This window comes from Gopherus flavomarginatus, chromosome 9, assembly GCF_025201925.1.
Source record: "Gopherus flavomarginatus isolate rGopFla2 chromosome 9, rGopFla2.mat.asm, whole genome shotgun sequence".
NCBI classification, from domain to species: Eukaryota; Metazoa; Chordata; order Testudines; family Testudinidae; genus Gopherus; species Gopherus flavomarginatus.
The window spans coordinates 30,958,772-30,978,812 of record NC_066625.1 but is presented as its reverse complement, the minus strand read 5'-3'; the positions used below and the strand labels follow the sequence as shown (position 1 = coordinate 30,978,812).

Sequence of the window (20,041 nt, the reverse complement as noted above, 5' to 3'; positions counted from 1 at the left end):
ATGAACGCACTCGTCATGTGTCACAATGCTGCAACTCCCCCAATTCCCCCGATGGCTTAATGTGCCCAGAAGATCCTGCTCCCTTACATGGCTTCACATCATTTGTAAATCTCAACATGTTCAGGCTGTTAGCCACTTTACATGTCTTTCATATCCCTAGGCACATGGAGACACATGTCAGAGACTATCCTATTAGCAGGGTGTAAATACATGTCAAAGGCTTGTCTCTGCCCCTTTATTTCATAAGAATATCTACTAAAAATGACCTTCAGAGTTCACCCAAATGAAGCATCAGGACAGAGCCCTGCTGAGATGCACTGCTGGGCTCCAGGAGGTGCATGGAATTGCAACCTTAAGAGTTTGGGAGGGGGGAAAGGCAGCAGTATGATGAGGGTGACAAAAGTGCCAGAGAAAGAGGATTTGTTCTATTGCTTGTTTTATATTGTACAGAGATTCTTCTACCATTTTCAAGAGACGGGAGCAGAGTGGACCCACCACCCCAGTCTGAAGCCCCCTGTGATGTAAGGCCCCAATTCAGTTGTCTATCCCTACTCAGAAAGGCACTGCTATGCTTAAGTGGTTTGCTCTACAGGGATGGATTTAAGTCAGTTCTTAAATGTTTTGCTGAATTTGGGGCTAGGAGGGTTCAGACTGCAAGTAGAGGGGGATATCATGTTCATGGCACACACAGAGACATTAGATAATAAAACATAAAACACCCTTGCTGGACGGTGACAATGTAACACTGTGCTATTTCTTATAATTCACCGGAACCCCCAAAACAGAGTGAGACAAAACAGGCTGCTTCTTAAAATAGTGTGACACAATTCACCTCACCTTCTTTTAATCTAGGTAGTCTGCAGACTGCCTCTGATCATACACTTCCCTACAGAGTCTCCTGCCTACAAACAGGACCAGGAAAAAAATACCCTGCATTTTAAGTAGTTTTCAATATACCACACAGGAAGAGACTAACCAATCTGCTGTATTCTGGGTTCTGTTCCTGGTCCTGGATTCCAACTATGTGACTCAAAGATCTCTCTAGACGAGTGGAACCAGAATACGTAATCCAAACAGCCTCAGCCTTTCAGGTAGTTCTGATATGATTTCAGAGAATTCTGCTGGAGCAACCAAGACACAAAAACATTCAGAACAGGGAGCAAACAAGAAGAAATATCCAAATTCACTCCTAGTTTGTTCACATTTATACACACTGGGCCCTATTGTGGGGGGTAAGTGAGAACAGAATTTGGCCAACTAATTAAAAAAATACATCATTAAAATCTCCAGATTATAAGCAATATGTCGAATCCTTATTGATTTGTATATGGTGCAGTTATATAAGCCAAGTCACACTATATAATGCAAGAAGAAAATGGCATACAGAGTAAAACTAAGGAGTAATAATTAGGATTTCTGACTTACATCATAATACAGGATAACAAATGTATAAACATTCTATATTCAGTGATTCTTAATCAGGTTTATCCAATTCCTTTCCTGTTGAAGGCAGAAAAATAGACTAAAAAAAAAAAAAGACTCCAAATTCAGTTCAGTTTGTTACAATCTGCAAAATGGTTCTTTTTATAAAGCCACCAGATGTGCTTCAAATCAGGCCTTTTTCAAACAAAGGTATTTGCATTATAGGCCTGCGGCAATTCCCATGTTTGCATGTGTCTGATGCAAAGAGTAAATGACACTGAAATGTGCTGAGAAGCTAACATGAAATCAGCCAGTCCAAACCTGTGACAGCACTCCCATTCACGGAAAGCTGTTTGCCAGTTGTGTGCAACAGAGACCTGTGGCTACACAGAGAAGGAGTTAAGTCCTAGGGTACAATTTTCAAAGCTGAAGAAGGGACTTGGGGCCAAATATTCAAAGGTATTTAGGCTCCTAAATACCTTTGAAAATCTTCCCCTTGGATACTCTGTTCCCAATGATTTTAATTCAGTGCCTGGGAACTGTCTACCAAATGAAAAGGCTAATTAGAGACAAAGGATGATGTTGTGATTGAGGCACTGGGCTGGGACTCAGGAGACCTGGGTTCAGTTCTGGGCACTGTCACAGATTTGGGGGCTGATTTTCAAAGGCATAAATGGGAGCTCGGATGATAGTCCAGAGGGAGTTGGTGTCTTTGAAAATTCCCCTCTCTTGTTACAGAAGAGTCTAGAGGACACAGTCAGGAACGAACACCCCACTGTGCTAGGCGCTGTATGCAGACAATGAAAAGACAAGTCCTTGACACAGGGGGTCTTACCATTTGGAGGAACCTTGGCCAAATCATCAAAGGTGGGCTATTCAAGTCAGCCTAAGGGAGTTAGGTGCAAATCCATTGACATGTACTGAAAGTTGGGTATCTAAGGGTACAGCTCCACAGCAGCTGGGAGCATGCTTCCCGGAGCAGGTGGTAGACGGACATGCGCTAGCTCACCTCGAGCTAGTGTGCTAAAAATAGCAGTGTATCTGTGGTGACACAGGTGGCGGCTGGGACTAGCCACCCAAGTACAGAGCCAAGGGGTCTGGCAAGTTTGTACATGGGTGGCTAGCCCAAACTGCTGCCTATACTGCTGCAGCCACAGTGCTATGTTTAATGCTAAATCGAGCAGAGCGAACCGACCTACCTTTAGGTTCCTCAGAAAATTCCAGACTCAATGCTCAGTTCCCCATCAGTCATAACGGGGATAACATGCTTTCCTTGTCCCCACTCTTTGCCTGTCATGTCTCTTTGTCTGTACAGCGCCTAGCACAACGGGGACCTGAGCTTAGCTCGGGGCTGTGGGTGCTACTCTGATTCAAATGGGGAACAATCAGGAGATTTACCCATGGTGAGCACGTTTTACAAACAGCAGAAGGTAAAAATAAATAAGAAAAGAAAATGAAGCTCCAGGGAAAAATCTATCCGAGCTGACAAGCAGTCCTTTGAATGCGAATGCGAGCTCCAGCACTGCTCATTACAGGGAAAACCAGACACAAACAGCACTGTTTGCCCAATAGATGAAGAGAATGACAGGCAGCTCAGGGGAGATGAAAGGCGCAGACAGGAAACTTTTGCTGCAGCCTATGGATGGTTGAAGGGGAGCGGGGTATCAGGGAACATCTCTACTGCTACCGGCTCATAACCAAAACCAGCATTAAACAAAACCCTCTGTAGGCAGGGCAGCACCTGGGCGGGCCACTATCTTAAACCAAAAGGGCTTGGCATTGGGGCCGCTGTTCAGCGGCCCAAACCAGGCCTGATCACAGTGAGGCATCTCCAATGTCAGGAGCAGCCATGTGTGGCACTGTACAGCAATAAGGGAGATGCTTGGGCTGTGCTATTTGAGTGAGTGAAGGAGGAAGAAGGGGAGCCAGGCAGGGCTGGGGAATGCTGGAACAAAGGGGTAGCTTACTGGGTGCCCAGGCCTGGGGAGGAACCCTGTCTCCTAATACCAGCCCAAAGGGGCAGCCAATGAAACAGAAAGGCAGCACATTCACAGCTGATACAAGGGAATACTGTTAACACAATGCCTTACTAACCAGTGGAACTCGCTGCCACACAATAGAACTCAGGCAAAGAGCTTAGCAGGATGTGAAATAGCATTACACATGTACATGGATAATGAGAATGCTACACCCCCTCCTCCCCGGGTTACCTTAGATACGGTAAAGGAGGCTATAGACTCTGCTGCTTTGGAGCATGAGCTACCTGATGGGGGGACAGGAAGAAACAGTCCCTATTCCATAATTGAGCATTGCTGGGTTTTACCTCTTCCTCTGATGCAGCTGGTGCTGGCCACTGTCATAGACAGGAGACAGGATTAGAAGGATCTTGGCTCTGATCCAGTCTGGCAGGTTCTATGTTCCTCTGAGCCTGAGTCAAGGGATAGTCCTGGCTTCACGTCTTGCTGGGGAAGAGTGTGGTGGAAGCCTCTGAGATGCCATCACTCTGCATTGGAAAGCAAATGCTCCATGGGCATGTTGGAGGGCAGCATCCCCAGCCATTCTAAAACAGCCTTTCTCTCAAAGCTCCCCCTACTCCTGTCTGATGGAGCGATGAGATGGTAAGGGGGACAGAATCAGATCTCACAGCTCCCCCTGTCGCAGAATCAGCCTGCCCTCCCTCCCTAGCCAGGTGCTATCCCCACCCTCCTTGGCACTGGCCCAGCCTTCACCTCCAAATACAAGAGTAAGCTTGACATGCCCAACTATCCTGTCTGTACTTCCAAAGAGCACTAGACTGCCTTCACTCTGAGTGATCTTGCTTTGGGGAGGATCCTGGAGTCAGACGACAGAGGCCTTGCAAGCTGGGGATTGTTTCAAAGGGAGGGGGCTGCTCTCAGACAGTTTGTTTGGGGCAGATCCCAGCTGGGGTGTCATATGCTGTCAACATCTGGCAGCTACAACAGGGACATCTGGGGCCAGCTTTGTAGCTGCCCTTTGCTCTGGCTGTGCCATAAGGAGGGTCTCCATGAATAGCACCAGCACAGAGAGCCAAGTGCAGAACCAACTCAGGTCCTCCTTGGGGGATGTGGGGTGGGCTGGAGGAGGTGTGGCTGGGGTGGCCCTGCCAATTGTCTTGCAGCCACAGCTCCCACAGAAGCCATCGCAGCAAGGGGCTCTGGAGAGAAGGGTGCTCAGGGATGCCCAGCCCTGTGCCAGGGTCCAATCCGCCCCTAAGGCTGCTAACCCTCCAGGATTGTCCTGGAGCCTCCAGCAATAAAGATTAACCTTAAATTAAAGAAACCAGAATTGGCCAACCAGAATTGGGAATCCTATGCCCCCAACCCCCCAGAATCTACCTGTGCTCAGCCCCTGAACCGGCTTTGCCTCCTGGAGAGAAAAAGAGGGAGATTCTGGTCTCAGTTCCCCAGGTGTAAATATGGAGTGACTCCGCTGTAGTGAATGGGGTTTACACGGGGGTGAGGGAAGCCAGCAGCAGAATCTGCCCCACATTTCGCAGGATTGCGCTGGGGCGGGGGAAGGGCGGAGGGGAGGCTCGATGCCCAGCGCAGGGCCAGCCGGCGGGACCCACGGCCCCGGGCAGGCAGGAGGGAGGGGGCGGAGCGAGAGGCCGACACGGGCGGGGCTGGGGAGGGCGATGCAGGAGCGGCGTGGCGGGGACCAGCCGCGCAGTGCCAGGGATGATGCCAGGCGCGCAGGCAGCGCGCTGATCGCCCGCGCCCGCCGCTGCTGCCCGGCAGGAGGTAAGAGCGAGGGGCGGTCCGAGCCCGGGGTCTGTGCTGGGCACAGGCGGGGAGAGCCGGGCAGGACGCCTGGCTCCGGTCCCCAGCTGTGCCACTGCGGGACGGGGCTCCCTGGCAGGTGTCCCGGGCGCTGCTTTCAGCCCCCGGCTCCAGCCGCGCCCGGGGCTTCCCTTCGCAGCCCCCGGCTTTGCTCCGCGCTTCCCCAGGCTCCGGGCTGCGCGCTTGGAAAGGCGCTGGAGTTATCCCCTGGCGGGCCAGGCTTTGCAGGGGGCCGGCTGCGCCCCCCCGCGAACAGAGAACGGGGCTGGTGTCCGATCGGCTGTCAAGGGTTGGAGGACGGGGGCAGAGTAGATAGATCCCCACTCCTCCCCTGCCTGAAGTGAGGCGTTACAGCTGACTTGTGCCAGAGGTTGCCCCGGCCCTGCCCCCTGCTATTTAGTCCCGCTGGGGCCGCCCAGGGGTGGGTTACCCACAGCACAACACCCCCTTGCCACCCTCGATGAGATCTGACAACGGCAGCACCATTGATGGCCCATGGACCCAGGGGATGGACTCTTGCCAGGACAGCTAGCCAGCCAGCTCTGCTTCCAAGGGACAGGCAGAGTCAGGCTGGGTGGAATAGACCAAGACTTTTGCAAGCTCTTTAATAGGAGGTGAAGAGACAGAAGTGGCCACAGGATGCCACTGAGCTGGGGTGATTGGCCTTGGTGCCCTCTGAGGGTGTTCGCAGGAGGCTGGAGAAAGGGACAGCTATCTGGTCAGGCAGGGGGTGGGTGGGACTGGGGACTCTTGGCTAGCTGGGGAAGGACTCTGTTCTTGGTACACTTTAGGACAGTGGTCTCCAACCTTTTAATCTGGCGGGCGCCAGATGAAGGACCGTGGCGGCGGTGGAGCATCCGCTGAAATGCTGCTGAATTTCTGCTGCATTTCGGCGGCGACGTCTCTCGATGACGTCACTTGTCAGCAGCAAGCGGCATCATCGAGAGGCGTCGCCGCCAAAATGCCACAGAAATTCAGTGGCATTTCGGCGGATGCTCCACCGCCGGCCAGGACGCAGGCGCATTTAGATGCCCCTGCAGGCGCCATGGCGAGCCCTGCTTTAGGACATGGGTGGGCAAACTTTTTGGCCCAAGGGCCACATCTGGGTATGGAAATTGCCTGGCAGGCCACGAATGCTCATGAAATTGGGCTTGGGGTGTGGGAGGGGCTGTGGGCTTTTGAGTGGGGCCAGAAATGAGGAGTTGAGGGTGCGGGAGGGGACTCTGGGCTGGGACAGGGGGTTGGGATGCAGGAGGGGTGAGGGCTCCGGCTTGGGGTGGGGGCTCTGGGGTGGGGCTGAGGGTGCAGGAGGGTGCTTCAGGCTGGGACCACGGGGTTAGGAGGGCTGGAGGGGAATTAGGGCTGGGGCAGGGGGTTGGAGCATGGAAGAGGGATGGGGTCCCCCCTTCAGCTCCTACATGGAGGCGCAGCCAGGCAGCTCTGCATGCTGCCCCATATGCAGGCGCCATCGCTGCAGTTCCCACTGGCTGTGGTACCTGGCCAATGGGAGCTGTGGGGATGGTGCTTGGGGTGGGGGCAGTGCATGGAGCCCCTGTCTGTCCCTACGTATAGGAACTGGAGGGGGAACATGCTGCTGCTTCTGGGAGCCATGTGGAGCCATGGCATGTGTGGAGTGGGAAGCCCCCAACCCCGCTCCCTGGCTGGAGTGTCGGAGCAGGGCAAGCCCCCAATCCCGCTCACCGACGGGAGCTTGAGGGCCAGATTAAAACATCTGAAGGGCTGGATACGGTCCCAGGCCACAGTTTGCCCACCCCTGCTTTAAGACAAAGGCTCAGTGGCCTGGGGTACATGGGCCCTTTAGGACTAGGGAGGCAGAAGACTTCATTCCAGGGAGTTGGAGTGAACTAAGACCCAGGAAATGGGGGAATTAGCAGTTGGATGGGGGGAACCCCAGGACACTGCCCCTTTAAGGGCCTGGGACCACTTTTTCTGTTCTGCTACTGGAACATTTCCAGGGCCTTTGTTCATTCCAGTTCCCTGGAATGGGGTCTTCTGCCCCCTCTACTCTTAAAGGGCCAGTGTACACCATTACACTGGGTTACGTGGGATATGGCTGTACAGTATCTTTAGCAGGCTGTGCTAGGGTACGATTGCCATTAAAAATAGCACCCTGATGCTGTGAAAGCAGGAGAAAGAGCCCTGGTTCTGTCAGGGGCTCAGAGGGAGGGGTCAGGGTATTTACTATCCTTTAGGGGCAGAAGGCTCTGCAAAGATGGGAGAGGAGGGCATGCTCCTTCAGTTTAAGGCAAGCCAAGAGTTTATTTGCTGCTGGGTCGTGAGAGGAGCATTTGTGGGGAGGTGAGTATTTGAGTCAATGCTGCCTTTGCTATCCCCCATAATAGAATCACCAGTCCCATTTGGCCAGGCACTGTCTTTCAGCCGCCCGTCACTGCGCTGCTCAAAGGTGGGAAAGTGCCATTATCCCCACTGTACAGAGAGGAAAACTGAGGCAGGGGAAAGGAAGTGACTTTCCCCCAAAAAGTCAGTGGCAAAGTCAAAGCTAGAACCCAGGAGTCCTGACAACCTACCCAGTGTTGAGGCCATTAGCCCTCAGTGGCCCCCTCCTCTCCTTTTCCAAGTCTCTCTTTCTCCTACCCTTTCTCCCCCTTCCTCTGTATGTCTCCTTCTCCTCTGCCCTTGCTGGTTCTGAGGCACCTGTTCTGGTGCTGATCCTGTCCCACTCTCACTGATCCACCTGGGCCCTTGGACAGCCTGCTGCTGCATGCCCCTCTCCTGAACCAATAATTGGCTGAACTGACTCCAATGACCCCTGTGCCAGAGATGGAGAGGTCTCTGGCTGCAGCCTGCTGTGGCAGCACCGCCCTTTGCAGCTACATCCTGCTGAATCCAAGAGCTTTCCCCTCATTTTCTCTGATTGCTCCCCCCAGGGCCCTGCCAGGGCCCAGGGATTCATGCTGGGAGGAAGGGCACCTACTAATGCAGAGAGTAGGGCTATGAATCTTCCACGCCCAGCTCCCTGCTCTAGGAAATGGCCTGGGTTGGTTCATTCCTGCACTTTACTCCCCTCCGTTAAGTGCCCCTCAGCTGGCACAGGAAGATCAGGGACCCTTTCCCTTCCTGTCCTGTCACTCTCTTCCTCTACTGGTCCCTCACTATGGCAGTCAGGACTCCTGGGCTCTGTTCCTAACTCTGCCATTCATTCAGTGGGTAGCCAGGGGCATGTCATGTCACCCCATGATGCCTCCAGTGGGGACAATGGGGCCTCCTGGAGGCTCAGGTACCGTGTTAAGGTGCTCAGGGCAGTATCTCCCATGGAGACAGGATCTGCCTGTGGCTCCAGATTCCCCTTCTCTTTGTTCATTTCTCTCCCGTCCTTCCCACTGCTCCATTCAGGCATAGCCGTGCTTGCTGTCAGAACCAAGTGCAGGCACGGCCACACCCAACCTACTAAAGCCATTAATCAGATGTGGGTGGTGTGAAATACTTGGAAACCACTTCACTCAAATCCCCTTGAAGCAGCATGTGGAAGGATGGGCTGGGGATTGAGGTGCTAGAGGGAGACCTGGGCTTAATTCTCTGCTCTGCCACAGACTCCATGGGGGAGCTTGGGTGGGTCACTTAGTCTTGTTGGTGGGACAGATCAGTTTTGCCCTAAATGAGGTGCTAACTAGTATCTGGACCACTGGACTAGGGAGGGAGGAAGGTACCTGGCTATTGAAAAGGATTTAAGGGGTTGGGGGTGTAGCCATGGCCACTGCCATGCGGGGTGGGGGGACACATGAAATGTCTGGGCACATGCTGATACAGTTGCTTTCTGGAGTTCTGGCTGAAAGCTGTAAACTGGGCTCTGATTTTGCTAATAACCCTGCTCAGAAAAGTGTTTATGGGGCCAGGTGTGGCTCTCAGTCACTGCAATGTAAACACACAGGAATGCTATGGGCTCTGGATTTACACAGGTGTAAGGACAGTCAGAATCTGACCCATTCTAAGTAAATATAGAGGAGGATGAAATAGGGAGCCAGTTGCATCCTCTCCCTCACACGGCTGCACCGTGGAGTTACCGTTTTATGGAGAAACTCCATTGGGGACAAGTGTGAAACCAGCATGAGCCCCTCCCGCCATATGAGATGAGAATGTTACACCAGAGAGTGACAGGGCCACACCCCTTCACCTCTCCACCCCCAGGACAATAGCTATTGCTGGTGCCCAACTCTTCCTGGGTGTTCCGGGCTGTGACCATATCCCCCCTCAGTTGAGATCTCTGTAAATTCATGCTGGTCAGTGCCCACTTGTTCTGCTAGGGCTGTACATGCGATGGAAGCACCCACAGCTGTAGCAAGCTCCTACTCTGCCAGTTGAATTGGCTTTGTTCATGCAGGGAGATCACACTGAGCACAAATAAGGAGGTCTAGTTTTTAGCACTGGCCATCCTGTCTTTGCAAGTCTCTCGCTCCAGCTAATCTTGTCTCCCCCAGTCTCAAATTCATTCATCTCAACCTTTTTAAAAACCAGAAGAGCCTGAACATGGACCCAGTGCCTTTGTATGAGAGTCAATTGCTCAGGGCGAAAAGCTCCATGTTCAAATCATCAGCTCTGGAGCCCTCGTTGGGAAATTTCTTCCCACTCCACACATTCCTGGCATGAACACACCGGAGCTGGCTGAAGTTTCTTGGACTAAACTTTTTGCCACCTCCCCCTTGGACAGATGCGCCTCCCCACCATCCCACTGCAAGGCAGAGGTTCCAATCTCTCCTCCTCCCCTCTTGTCTGGTAGGTGGAGAATGGGGGAGGCGGAGGAGGCTTGCAAGCCACACTTTAATGGTTAAAGTTTTCAGGTATCTAAAAGGGTGCCATAAGGAGGAGGGAGAAAACTGGTTCACCTTAGCCTCTAAGGATAGACCAAGAAGCAATGGGCTTAAACTGCAGCAAGAGAGGTTTAGGTTGGACATTAGGAAAAAGTTCCTGTCAGGGTGGTTGAACACTGGAATAAATTGCCTAGGGAGGTTGTGGAATCTCCATCTCTGGAAATATTTAAGAGTAGGTTAGATAAATGTCTATCTGAGATGGTCAAGACAGTACTTGCTCCTGCCATGAGGGCAGGGGACTGGACTTGATGACCTCTCAAAGTACCTTCCAGGCCTAGAGTCTATGAATCTATAAGAGCTGCACGTGGCTTGCAAACCACAGTTAGGCCACCCACCCCTGGTATAGACAAAGCCACATCTGCCTTTCCTTCAACTCGCGCAGCCAGTGAGAGCGGCAGATACAGCCCTACGCTTTTCTGTGCTGATGCTGCTCCCAAGGTGCGGGCAGCAACACTCCAGATAGTCCTAGTGCCTTCCCCAGGAAGAAACCTTGAGAGTTCATCAATTCCCTGAGCGAGGGAGAGAAAACAATGGAGAGCTCTTGACTTTCTGCAGAACTGACAGACAGGACACCATACCTACTGGGAACGAGATAAAGGTGGGAGACACGCTGTTGCTGCAAACAAGTGTACTGGTACAAACGTTTGCAGAAAGGAGATAGAGGGAGCTTGTGGGTTTGAAATAAGGATTACTGTTTGCAAAGTGTATCCTTGCAGGCTTCCCCCAGCTCCAGCGAGGAAGGACAAGTGGATACATTTTCTTTGCAGAAAGCATCCCACTTTAATAAGTATAGGAGATCAGCTTGTGAGAGTTCAAGCTTCTGGATTTAAATGCTAGCCCCGATTCAATCTCAAATGCCAAACCTTAATCCAGATGCACCTGTGCATGTTTCCAAGTCCTATCTACACAGCATGGACACATTCCATTCTCATCATCACTCATCAGGTCTGGGGTTTATTTTAATCTCAAATAATTTCCCAGCCATTATGGCTGTGCAGAAACCCTTCCAAAGGAGCCTGGTGCAATGCTGTGTAGCCAGACAACCTCTGAGGTGTGCGCTGCCCTCATTAGTGCAACCGTTAACTCTGAAACCTAATGATCACTTTAACTAGCAACATGGTTGACTATTGCACTGCTGGTCCCTTTAGCAGAAACATCTCCCTACTCTGGGATAGGGTAGAGGGCCTCCATTTCGCCCCACTCCCACACACACCTGTCAGATCTCTTAGGGCAGTGCTTCTCAAGCTATCTGGTGTTGGGGACCGGCAATTTTTTTTTCCAGTGTGCCAGGGACCAGTGCCATATTATTATCCTATTTGACGCTTTTATGAGGAAACTCGCCACAGACCGGCAGCCGATGGCTCGCGGACCCCACCACTTTGAGAAGCGCTGTCTTAGGGGAATCAATCCCTGGATCCTCATCCCTTCCGGTTAGATGATCCAATTCCCATACACAATGTTACACTTTCAGGCTAAGCGACCTGTTTTAGGGGCAGGGAAACCACACAAAACACAAACAAGAAGAGCAAAGTTGCCATGTATCAGAAAGCAAGCGCCCATGCCTCTATAACACATGGCATCGGCTCAGAGCTGCCCCTACGGACAGGCCAACCGCTTTACATCCACTGTCGGAGAGAGGCATTTATAGCCTTGTGTTTTGTGGTTCTACAGTTAATCTAGCAGAGCAGGGGTGGGGGAGGAGGGAAACCACACTGTGTATTTATGTACTGTAATAAAACTCCCTGGCTTTGCGAGTGTGTTGATTTACCACGAGAGTCTCATTGCTGGAGTAGGAATGCTGTTCTCCTGTAATCAGTCAGGCTGTCTGGGAGGAAGAGCTGCTGCAGAGGCCAGTGTGCATAGATCCCAGCTACTCCATTCCAGAACAGGAGAGCCCTGCTTTCTTTCTGCTGGGGGCAGGCAGGGCATCGCTGTCTTTCCAGGAGCACACCCCGGTGCGTGCCGCAGCTTGATCCCGGATTCAGAGGCATAGGGGAAAGAATTGAGATCAGAGGCTCGGAAACACTGGCTTCGTTAAGACAGAGCCCAGTCTCATGCTGTGTGTTCCCCGAACCAACAGTAACCAGCAGATTCTGCTGAAGAGCATTTGGCCATAGAGTTGTTAATGGGGTCTCATCCTCCCAGTCCAGTCAGACAGAGTCAAGGGCTCTGGCTACTCTCTTCCTCATTAAGATCTCTTCCCTTTCTCTCCCTCTGCACCCACCAGGTGTCCTGCATCTCCCCTGAAGGCAGGATGACAGAGCACGAGGACTTTGCCAGCCTGGCTGGGTACTGGAACACCTCGGACAGCTCTCAGTTCAGCCCCGCCAGTGTCATCATCCCAGTGGTCTTCTCCCTCATCTTTCTCCTGGGCACGGTGGGCAACAGCTTGGTGCTGGCAGTGCTGCTGCGCAATGGCCAGATGGGCCACAACACCACCAACCTCTTCATCCTCAACCTCAGCCTGGCTGACTTCTTCTTCATCATCTTCTGCGTCCCCTTCCAGGCCACCATCTACTCACTGGAGGGCTGGGTCTTCGGTTCCTTCATGTGCAAGGCCGTCCACTTCTTCATCTACCTCACCATGTATGCCAGCAGCTTCACGCTGGCTGCCGTCTCAGTGGACAGGTAAGCAAGGCCGAAACCTGCCATGGGGCTGCTGGGCCCTACCAGATGCCCTGGGCCTGGCCTCAGGAGCTGGGAGGCTCAGATAATGGGGAAAAGGGGGCTCATCACCCCCAGGTCAAACCCAGCTTGCACCAGTAATGACCTAACGCTGTCCCTATGTGGTCTGTGCCAAAAGGGTTGGAGGGACTTAGTACAGTTCCTGTTAGGTATCCACTTCACATCCCATGTTCTTACAGGCCAAAGAGAGAGAGCCACTGTACCCTGTACCCTAGAAGTGGCCCTGCCAGGTCAGCTGGGCAGGGAAGCTTGTGTTGCCACTGCCTGTGTTTTTCTAGAGGAAGCGTGGTCTAGTGATTAGGACACTAGCCTGGAATGTGGAGGACTGGATTCAATTCCTTGCCCTGCCACAGACTGCATGTGTGACCTCGGGCAAATCACTTAGCCACTCTGTGCCTCAGTTTCCCCATCTGTGCAATAGGATTATAGCAGTGCCCTCCTTCACAGGATAAAGATATGAAAGCATGTGAGGTACTCAGCTAACCTGATATTAGGGGCCAGATAAAGTGCCTAAGATAGATAGATTCTAGCTCTGTGGGTTAATAGAGGACTTGCCTTTCTACCGCAGTCAGACCATCACTGAAACACACTGACAGATAATCAGTTTAGAAGCCCCAAGATTTGTGCCAATAATACATTGCACACACGGTGCATTCAAACTGGGGGCCAAGCTCAGTTCCTGGTATAATCAGCAATGATTCAGTTGTCTCCAATGCAGGCGTGCCCGCTTATAACAGGGTCAAATCTGGCCCTAGCTCTCTGTCTAATAAGGGACCCAGTGTCATATCACAAAAATATTAGGCCAGATCCTTAGCTGGAGTAAGGCAGCCAAGCTCCCCTGACGTTAGCAGAGTGATGCTGATTTACACTAGCTAGGGATCTGGCCCATTCTGCCTTAAATACAATTCAGTGTGTGCGTTCAATGCAGAATTCTCAAAGCAAGTTTTGGTTCATGCTACAGATTGGGCCCTGATTCTGATTTCATGTGGACATTCAGCAACATAGCTCTATTGACTGCAGATGAGCTATTCCTCATGTATACCTGTGTAGCAGATCAGAATCAGGTCAATTGGTTTGCGAGAGAGCATCTGCCCAGTTTTGGCTGCACTGCCCCGACTTCACCCCTACATGCAAAACAGTGGGGGAAGTACATGTTCTTCCCATGGATCATGCTTTGGCTTGGTTGGATCACCTCATTTTTCCTGTTTGTTACATTCACTGCTGGTGGGAGTAAGGATGGCAAATTACCCCATAATTAAGAAACCCACATTGATATCAGGGACTGAAGATAGAAAGGTGTCAAGAGTCCTGCAGCCAATACATCGATTGGTGCTGTATAAATACTTACAGATCGATCGAGCTAGTCCATGCCTCAATTTCCCTATCTGTAAAATGGAAATAATGATACTGAACTTCTTTGTAAAGCACTCTGAGATCTACTGATCTCTATCAAAGCTATATTCTATATTAAGGTAATTAATGACTATTCCTATCTTACCTTACATATCACCTCTCTTTCTGAATGAGCCCAAAGTACTTCCCAAGCTATATAGGAAGCACTATTACTAATCAATTGGAATTCTTTGAGGGGGTCAACCACCCTGTGGACAAGGGTGATTCAGTGGATATAGTGTACTTGGACTTTCAGAAAGCCGTTGACAAGGACCAAAGGCTCTTAAACAAAGTAGGCAGTCATGGGATAAGAGGGAAAGTCATCTCATGGATCAGTAGCTAGTTAAAAGATAGGAAACAAGGGTCAGTTTTCACAGTGGAGAGAGGTAAATAGTGGGGTCTCCCAAGGATCTGTATTTGGATCTAAGCTGTTCAACATATTCATAAACTATCTGGAAAAATGGGTGAACAGTGAGGTGACCAAGTTTTTAGATGATACAAAATCACTCAAGATAATTAAGTCCAAAGCTGACTGGAAAAAGTTACAAAGGGATCTCACAAAACTGGATGACTGGGTAACTAAATGGCAGATGAAATTCAAAGCAATGCACATTGGAAAACATAATCCCAACTACACATACAAAATGATGGGGTCTAAATTAGCTATTACCACTCTAGAAAGAGATCTTGGAGTCACTGTGGATAGTTCTTTGAAAATATCCACTCAATGTGCAGTAACAGTGAAAAAAGCTACTGGAATGTTAGGAGGTTTAGGAAAGGGATAGAGAAGAAAGAAAATATCATAATGCCACTGTATAAATCCACGGTATGCCCACACCTTGAATACTCTGTGCAGTTCTGGTCGTCCCATCTCAAAAAAGATTTATTAGAATTGGAAAAAGTACAAAGAAGGGCAACAAAATGATTAGGGAAATGAACAGTTTCCATCTGAGATGAGATTAGAAAGACTCGGATTCTTCATCTTAGAAAAGAGACAACCAAGAGGGGATATGTAGGAGAACCAGGGGTCTCCCAGTGATATTAATAGTCAGGTTTACAACAAACAGAAGGAAGTACTTCTTCACACAACACACAATCAACCTGTGGAACTTGTTGCCAGGGGAGGTAGTGAAGACCACAAGTATAATTGGGTTCAGAAAAGAATTCGGTAAATTCCTGGAGGATAAGTCCATCAATGACTGTTAGCCAAGATGGTCAGGGACACAACCCCATGCTCTGGATGTTCCTAAGCCTCTGACTACTTAGGGGACTGGGTGATAGGGGATGGATCATTTGATGAACTTCCCTGTTCAGTCTATTCCCTCAGAAGCGTCTGGCACTGGACACTGTCAGAAGACAGGATACTGGGCTAGATGGACCATTGGTCTGACCCAGTATGGCCGTTCTTATATTAACTTCACTCACCACTGAAATACCACCCCTTTTATAGGAATGTCCCCAGCAGTTATTGGTATTACTGTAGTGCCAGGAACCTAGCTAGGGACCAGGATCCCATTGTGCTAGGTGCTATCTGGGGGTAAGAAGAGAAGAATAGCATCCCCAGCTGATAGGACAAGGGGCATTAAGATAGCCCAGAACTGGACCAGGACCTCAGGGACACAGCCCCAGCACTCCTGAGAAAGAAGCTGAGAGAACGTTGATAATCAAACGTAGCCAGGTGCTTAGTTTTATATCTGATAGTGACTGATAAATCACTAAGACCACTTCCCATAGCACTTACTGAGAGCCATCTTTGGAGGTCTCCCACTCAAGTACTGGCTCAAAGCTGACCCCGGGTAGCTTCTGAGATCAGACTGAAGCCTAACATCAGGGGATATGGCTCATGGTACCTCATTGCAGATGGAAAGTAAGAGTTCAAGGAGTTGCAGTGGGAGACAGCATCTCTTCAGCTAGCTCAGAACCAGGGACAGTCTCTTAAAACCCCTACAGCTCCCCAGCAAGCATCCTGGCGCTGCGTTCTGCCCACCTGGTTTCAGGTTATTCTCTACCTCTCCTGCTACATAGTATTGCTGCTGAAGAATGTTGCTGTGTTCCGCCCTAGAGGTGGCTGCACTTCTGCGCAGGGTGAAGCCAACCTTGTACCTTGTCTGGGAAATGCTTTTGGAGCTTTCCAGATGGATGGTACAGCAGAGACAAGCTACGCTACTGCTTGGGGTGACCATTTGTGCCAGTGGAGTTATTGTCCTTGGCTGTCAGCTGTGCTCTGTTGCCAGGGATGAACTCCTAAGGCACAGCACATGGCAATGAGCATCGGTCTCTGTTTGACGAGGACAGGCTTAGACTGGAGCAGTGAAGGGCTTGTGCCTGCACTGACAGCTACTCCCCCTTCCCCGCAGTCTCCTGTCCACAAGTCAGCTAGGATCCCATCTGTCTCCCTTCCTAGCTGTCACCTGCACCAGGGCCCTGCAGGGACTTTCATACTGAACATGTTTCAGCTTTCCTGGGGTGCTGCAGACAGATGTTCCCACTTGGCCGCTCTCCCTGCTGATGCGTGTGCAGGAGCCGAGCGCAGCGCTCCTCCTCCACACCGCTCTGCTCTCTCAGGCTCCTGGCGCTTGCGGGAGAGCCAGGAGCAGCACTTTGCATTGTGTGGTTTAACTTGGAGGTGCACTGGCGCAGCGCCAGGGGAGAACAGACAGGCAGCAAACTGTCACTAGGACATTCATCGGTCCCAGAAACTAGCCCAATGCTGAGAGGAAGAGTCGTCATTTCTGGCACCTCCAGCTCCCCTCCTCTGGGCCAGTGTAGTCAAGATCCCAGTAAGCAGATCTGCCTACCTCCGGGCCTGATCCAAACCTCATGGAAATCAATAGAACGACTCCCACTGAGCTCCTACAGCTGTTGATCCCATCCCTGGCTTGTCCAAGAACACAAGGACCCAAAGGCCTCAAACCAAGGCTCAGGGCTGGGCCTGAGTTTGATCAGATCCCAGTCTCATTCTCAGCCAGGCAGAAGCACAATCTCTTCCTTTCAGCAGAGGAGGGACCTTGTGTCAGCATGGGCTGCCATGTGAGGGGTTTGAGGCTGGGACCTTTGTTTGGTCCTGCCCTCCCCTGCTCCAACTGGGCATGGGAGAGCCAGAGAGGGAACATGCTCCATCCCTGGGGAGAGGGAGCATCGTATGTGACTCCTGAGTGGCCTCCCCAACCTCACCTCTCCGCCAGTGCTCAGGGAACTAGGCCGAGCCCTCTTTGTCTGGAGGGAGGGGAAGGGACCTGGGTTAGAAAAATATGGTTGTCCAGGAAGAATCCCACTAGGAATCAAAACGCTGCCCTACACAGGGCCCTATTCTGAATGGGTTAAGAGGCTTTGGCAGGCCGAGGACCCTTCCTTAGTGATGTCGCATGCATTTGCTGAGGCTGGATGTAGGCAGAAGGGGAGAGAGGGAACCACTGCCACAGGACAGCAGGAATCCCACAGCGACTGCGTGTCCAAGGCACAGTCCTCTGCACCCCTAACCGCTGCCTGTTTGGTTTTATCTCCAGGTACCTGGCCATCCGCTACCCACTGAGCTCCCGGGAACTGCGGACCCCCTGCAACGCGGTTGCGGCCTTGGCTGTGATCTGGGGCCTCTCTGTGGTCTTTGCTGGTCCATACCTGAGCTACTACGACCTGATCGAGTGGGAGTCCAGCTACATCTGCATGCCCGGCTGGGAGGAGTGGAAGCGCAAGATCATAGACACCAGCACGTTTGCTTTTGGCTACGTGATCCCCGTGCTGATCGTCAGCCTCTCCTACACCAGGACCATCAAGTACCTGTGGACGGCTGTGGACCCCCTGGAGGATATGTCAGAGTCCAAGAAGGCCAAGCGGAAGGTGACCAAGATGATCATCATAGTGACCATCCTCTTCTGCCTGTGCTGGCTTCCCTACCACGTGGTGATCCTGCGCTACCTCTATGGGGACTTTCCCTTCAACCAGGCCACCTACGCCTTCCGGCTGCTCTCCCACTGCATGGCCTACGCCAACTCCTGCCTCAACCCCATCGTCTATGCCCTGGTCTCCAAGCACTTCCGCAAGGGCTTCAAGAAGGTCTTCAGCTGCCTCCTGAGGAAGAAGGCCCGCAACAAGGTCCATGTGGTGCATGCTGCCCACATGGTGCCTGGCTTTGAGGTAGGCTCCACTGAGGTATCCCAGATGAACGAGGAGAACAACAGGCAGCAGGACGGGTGCGAGCTGGATGCAGGATCCCTCATGGTCCAGTCAGGCTCCTCCAAGCCCCTTCACCTCTCCTAGCAGCAAGGCTCCATCCTTTCGGGCAGCCATGCTGTGTTGCCAGTGGCAGGGAGAGGCCTCTCCTTCTCACTGGATGATGGAGAGGACACGAGAGACAGCCTCAGAGAATCCCACTCCTACCCCTGGACTTAAATTTCTCCTAGCGTCTCCCGAGCACTGCATCAGAGCCCCCCAGACAGCGTCCAAGAATGGGCCTGCCCGTGAGAGGGACCAGACCGCAGCTCACACTGGAGCCGCAGCTCTGCTGGTCTAAAGCTCATTGGACCCCGTCTTTGCGAATGGAGCAGAAACTGACAACACCAACCCATCTTCTTTGATTGCGTCTGGTTTGGCTGTCAGTGCTCTCTGCTCCTTAATTCCTGCCTCATCCACTAACACCCACCACTGTCTTGCTCTAGTGTAGTCCCGTCTAGGCAGTCCTGCTTTTTGCCTCATTTATGTGGCTTCTCAGGGTGCAAACATCCCCTCCAATCTCTAGCTCATGACACTAGCTCTGTCTGGAGGCAGATTCCCAACCCTCTATTCCATCTGTCACCGGCGAGGGGAGAGCATGGAAACGCAGCAAGCAAACTGCCTGGGCCTGCTCTAGCCATGCTTTCAAACACACCCTGGGGGGAACAGACAGGGCTGGCCCATCCCTCAGCCTCTGCTTGGGGCACTGTTTGTACCACTCCATTTGCCATGTGTATTTGCAACTGCCCCACTGACTTCGTTGTACCAGCCACATGCTTGTCCCTTTGCACCCAGGACCTTGGCCATGTGCTCATCTTTTGACCCATGATACCTGCCCACCTACTCCCCCACCCACCCTGTGCAGCCCAACCCCTACTCTCCACACACCATGTGCATGGTGTTCACCTGGCAATACCTGCCATGAGGTCACCACTTGACACTGGCCCAGGTTTAGGTGCTGAGAGCATCATAGCACAGCCCTTGTGTGTGAGCTGCTCGTTTTCCCTGCGCTCACTGTGCGACCTTCATCAGTCCTTGTGTTCTGCATAGAAAATGGGACCACAGAGTGCAGACAGGCCAGAATCTATGCTGGTTTATTGACTATGCCATGGCAAAGACAGTCACCATAACCGGTGTGCCCCTAAAGCATGTTGTATTCATGGCATGGGTGCACAGCTGCCTGTGCGAGCCTGGTTCTGGTGCTCAGCATTCCAGTGTAAGGGGCTCTCCTTCACACATGGAGCGTTGGGATCTGCGTGAGGGAGACAGGGCTGTACATACTGTAGAGGTGTCTTTCTAACCCCTAGCAAATAAACATGGTTTCCTAAATTGGGAAGCGACAGGGTCTTTGTCAATATTCTTTGCAGGATGGGCTCCAGCTGCAAAATCCAAACCTGGGTTTGGCTCCTGGAAGGTAAAAAGGAAAACAGGAGATGGCCTTTTGAGCACTGAATCAGCCTCATCCCCTCCACCTCATTTCTCTCCACCCAGCCCCCAGGAGCACTGGATCCCTGGGCAGGTAGCCCGGGGGGTAGGGAATAGATGGCACTGCTTTGTGAGAACCCTGTGCTTGGCCCATGCCATATTGTGTGGATCAATCCCTCCCTGGCCCCCACAGTGCATGTGCTTTCTTCAGATCAAAGACTTTTCAGTCTCCTGCCAGCCTTCATCTGTGCAAAGCGCAGA

General features: G+C 51.8%; 2 protein-coding genes across 3 annotated transcripts in view; one reads left to right on the top strand and one right to left on the bottom strand.

Moving 5' to 3' along the window:
- SEPTIN12 (septin 12) overlaps positions 1 to 3,811 on the bottom strand; it is a 95,346-nt gene extending 91,535 nt beyond the window's left edge. The window contains exon 1 of the mRNA XM_050968171.1: positions 3,746 to 3,811. Within this exon, the coding sequence (XP_050824128.1) occupies positions 3,746 to 3,782 (37 nt within the window). The 5' untranslated portion in view covers positions 3,783 to 3,811. The remainder of the gene's footprint in view (positions 1 to 3,745) is intronic.
- A 1,316-nt stretch (positions 3,812 to 5,127) lies between these two features.
- LOC127058623 (galanin receptor 2b-like) lies at positions 5,128 to 19,684 on the top strand. Of its 2 annotated transcripts, XM_050968831.1 has the most exons (3): positions 5,128 to 5,183; positions 12,297 to 12,697; positions 17,653 to 19,684. In XM_050968831.1, exons 2-3 carry the CDS (start codon positions 12,324 to 12,326, stop codon positions 18,401 to 18,403), a joined length of 1,125 nt encoding a protein of 374 aa, XP_050824788.1. In that variant the 5' UTR covers positions 5,128 to 5,183; positions 12,297 to 12,323; the 3' UTR covers positions 18,404 to 19,684. The 2 variants fall into 2 exon arrangements, with proteins under 2 accessions (XP_050824788.1, XP_050824789.1); XM_050968832.1 differs by lacking the exon at positions 5,128 to 5,183 and having other exon boundaries at positions 12,235 to 12,697.
- Positions 19,685 to 20,041: the final 357 nt, after the last annotated feature.

Bases quoted from the DNA above. Each gene is read 5' to 3' on its own strand.
- LOC127058623 (XM_050968831.1), top strand. From the start codon at position 12,324: ATGACAGAGCACGAGGACTTTGCCAGCCTGGCTGGGTACTGGAACACC. The intron at 12,698-17,652 runs GTAAGCAAGGCC...TTTTATCTCCAG, and splicing joins GCTGCCGTCTCAGTGGACAG to GTACCTGGCCATCCGCTACC.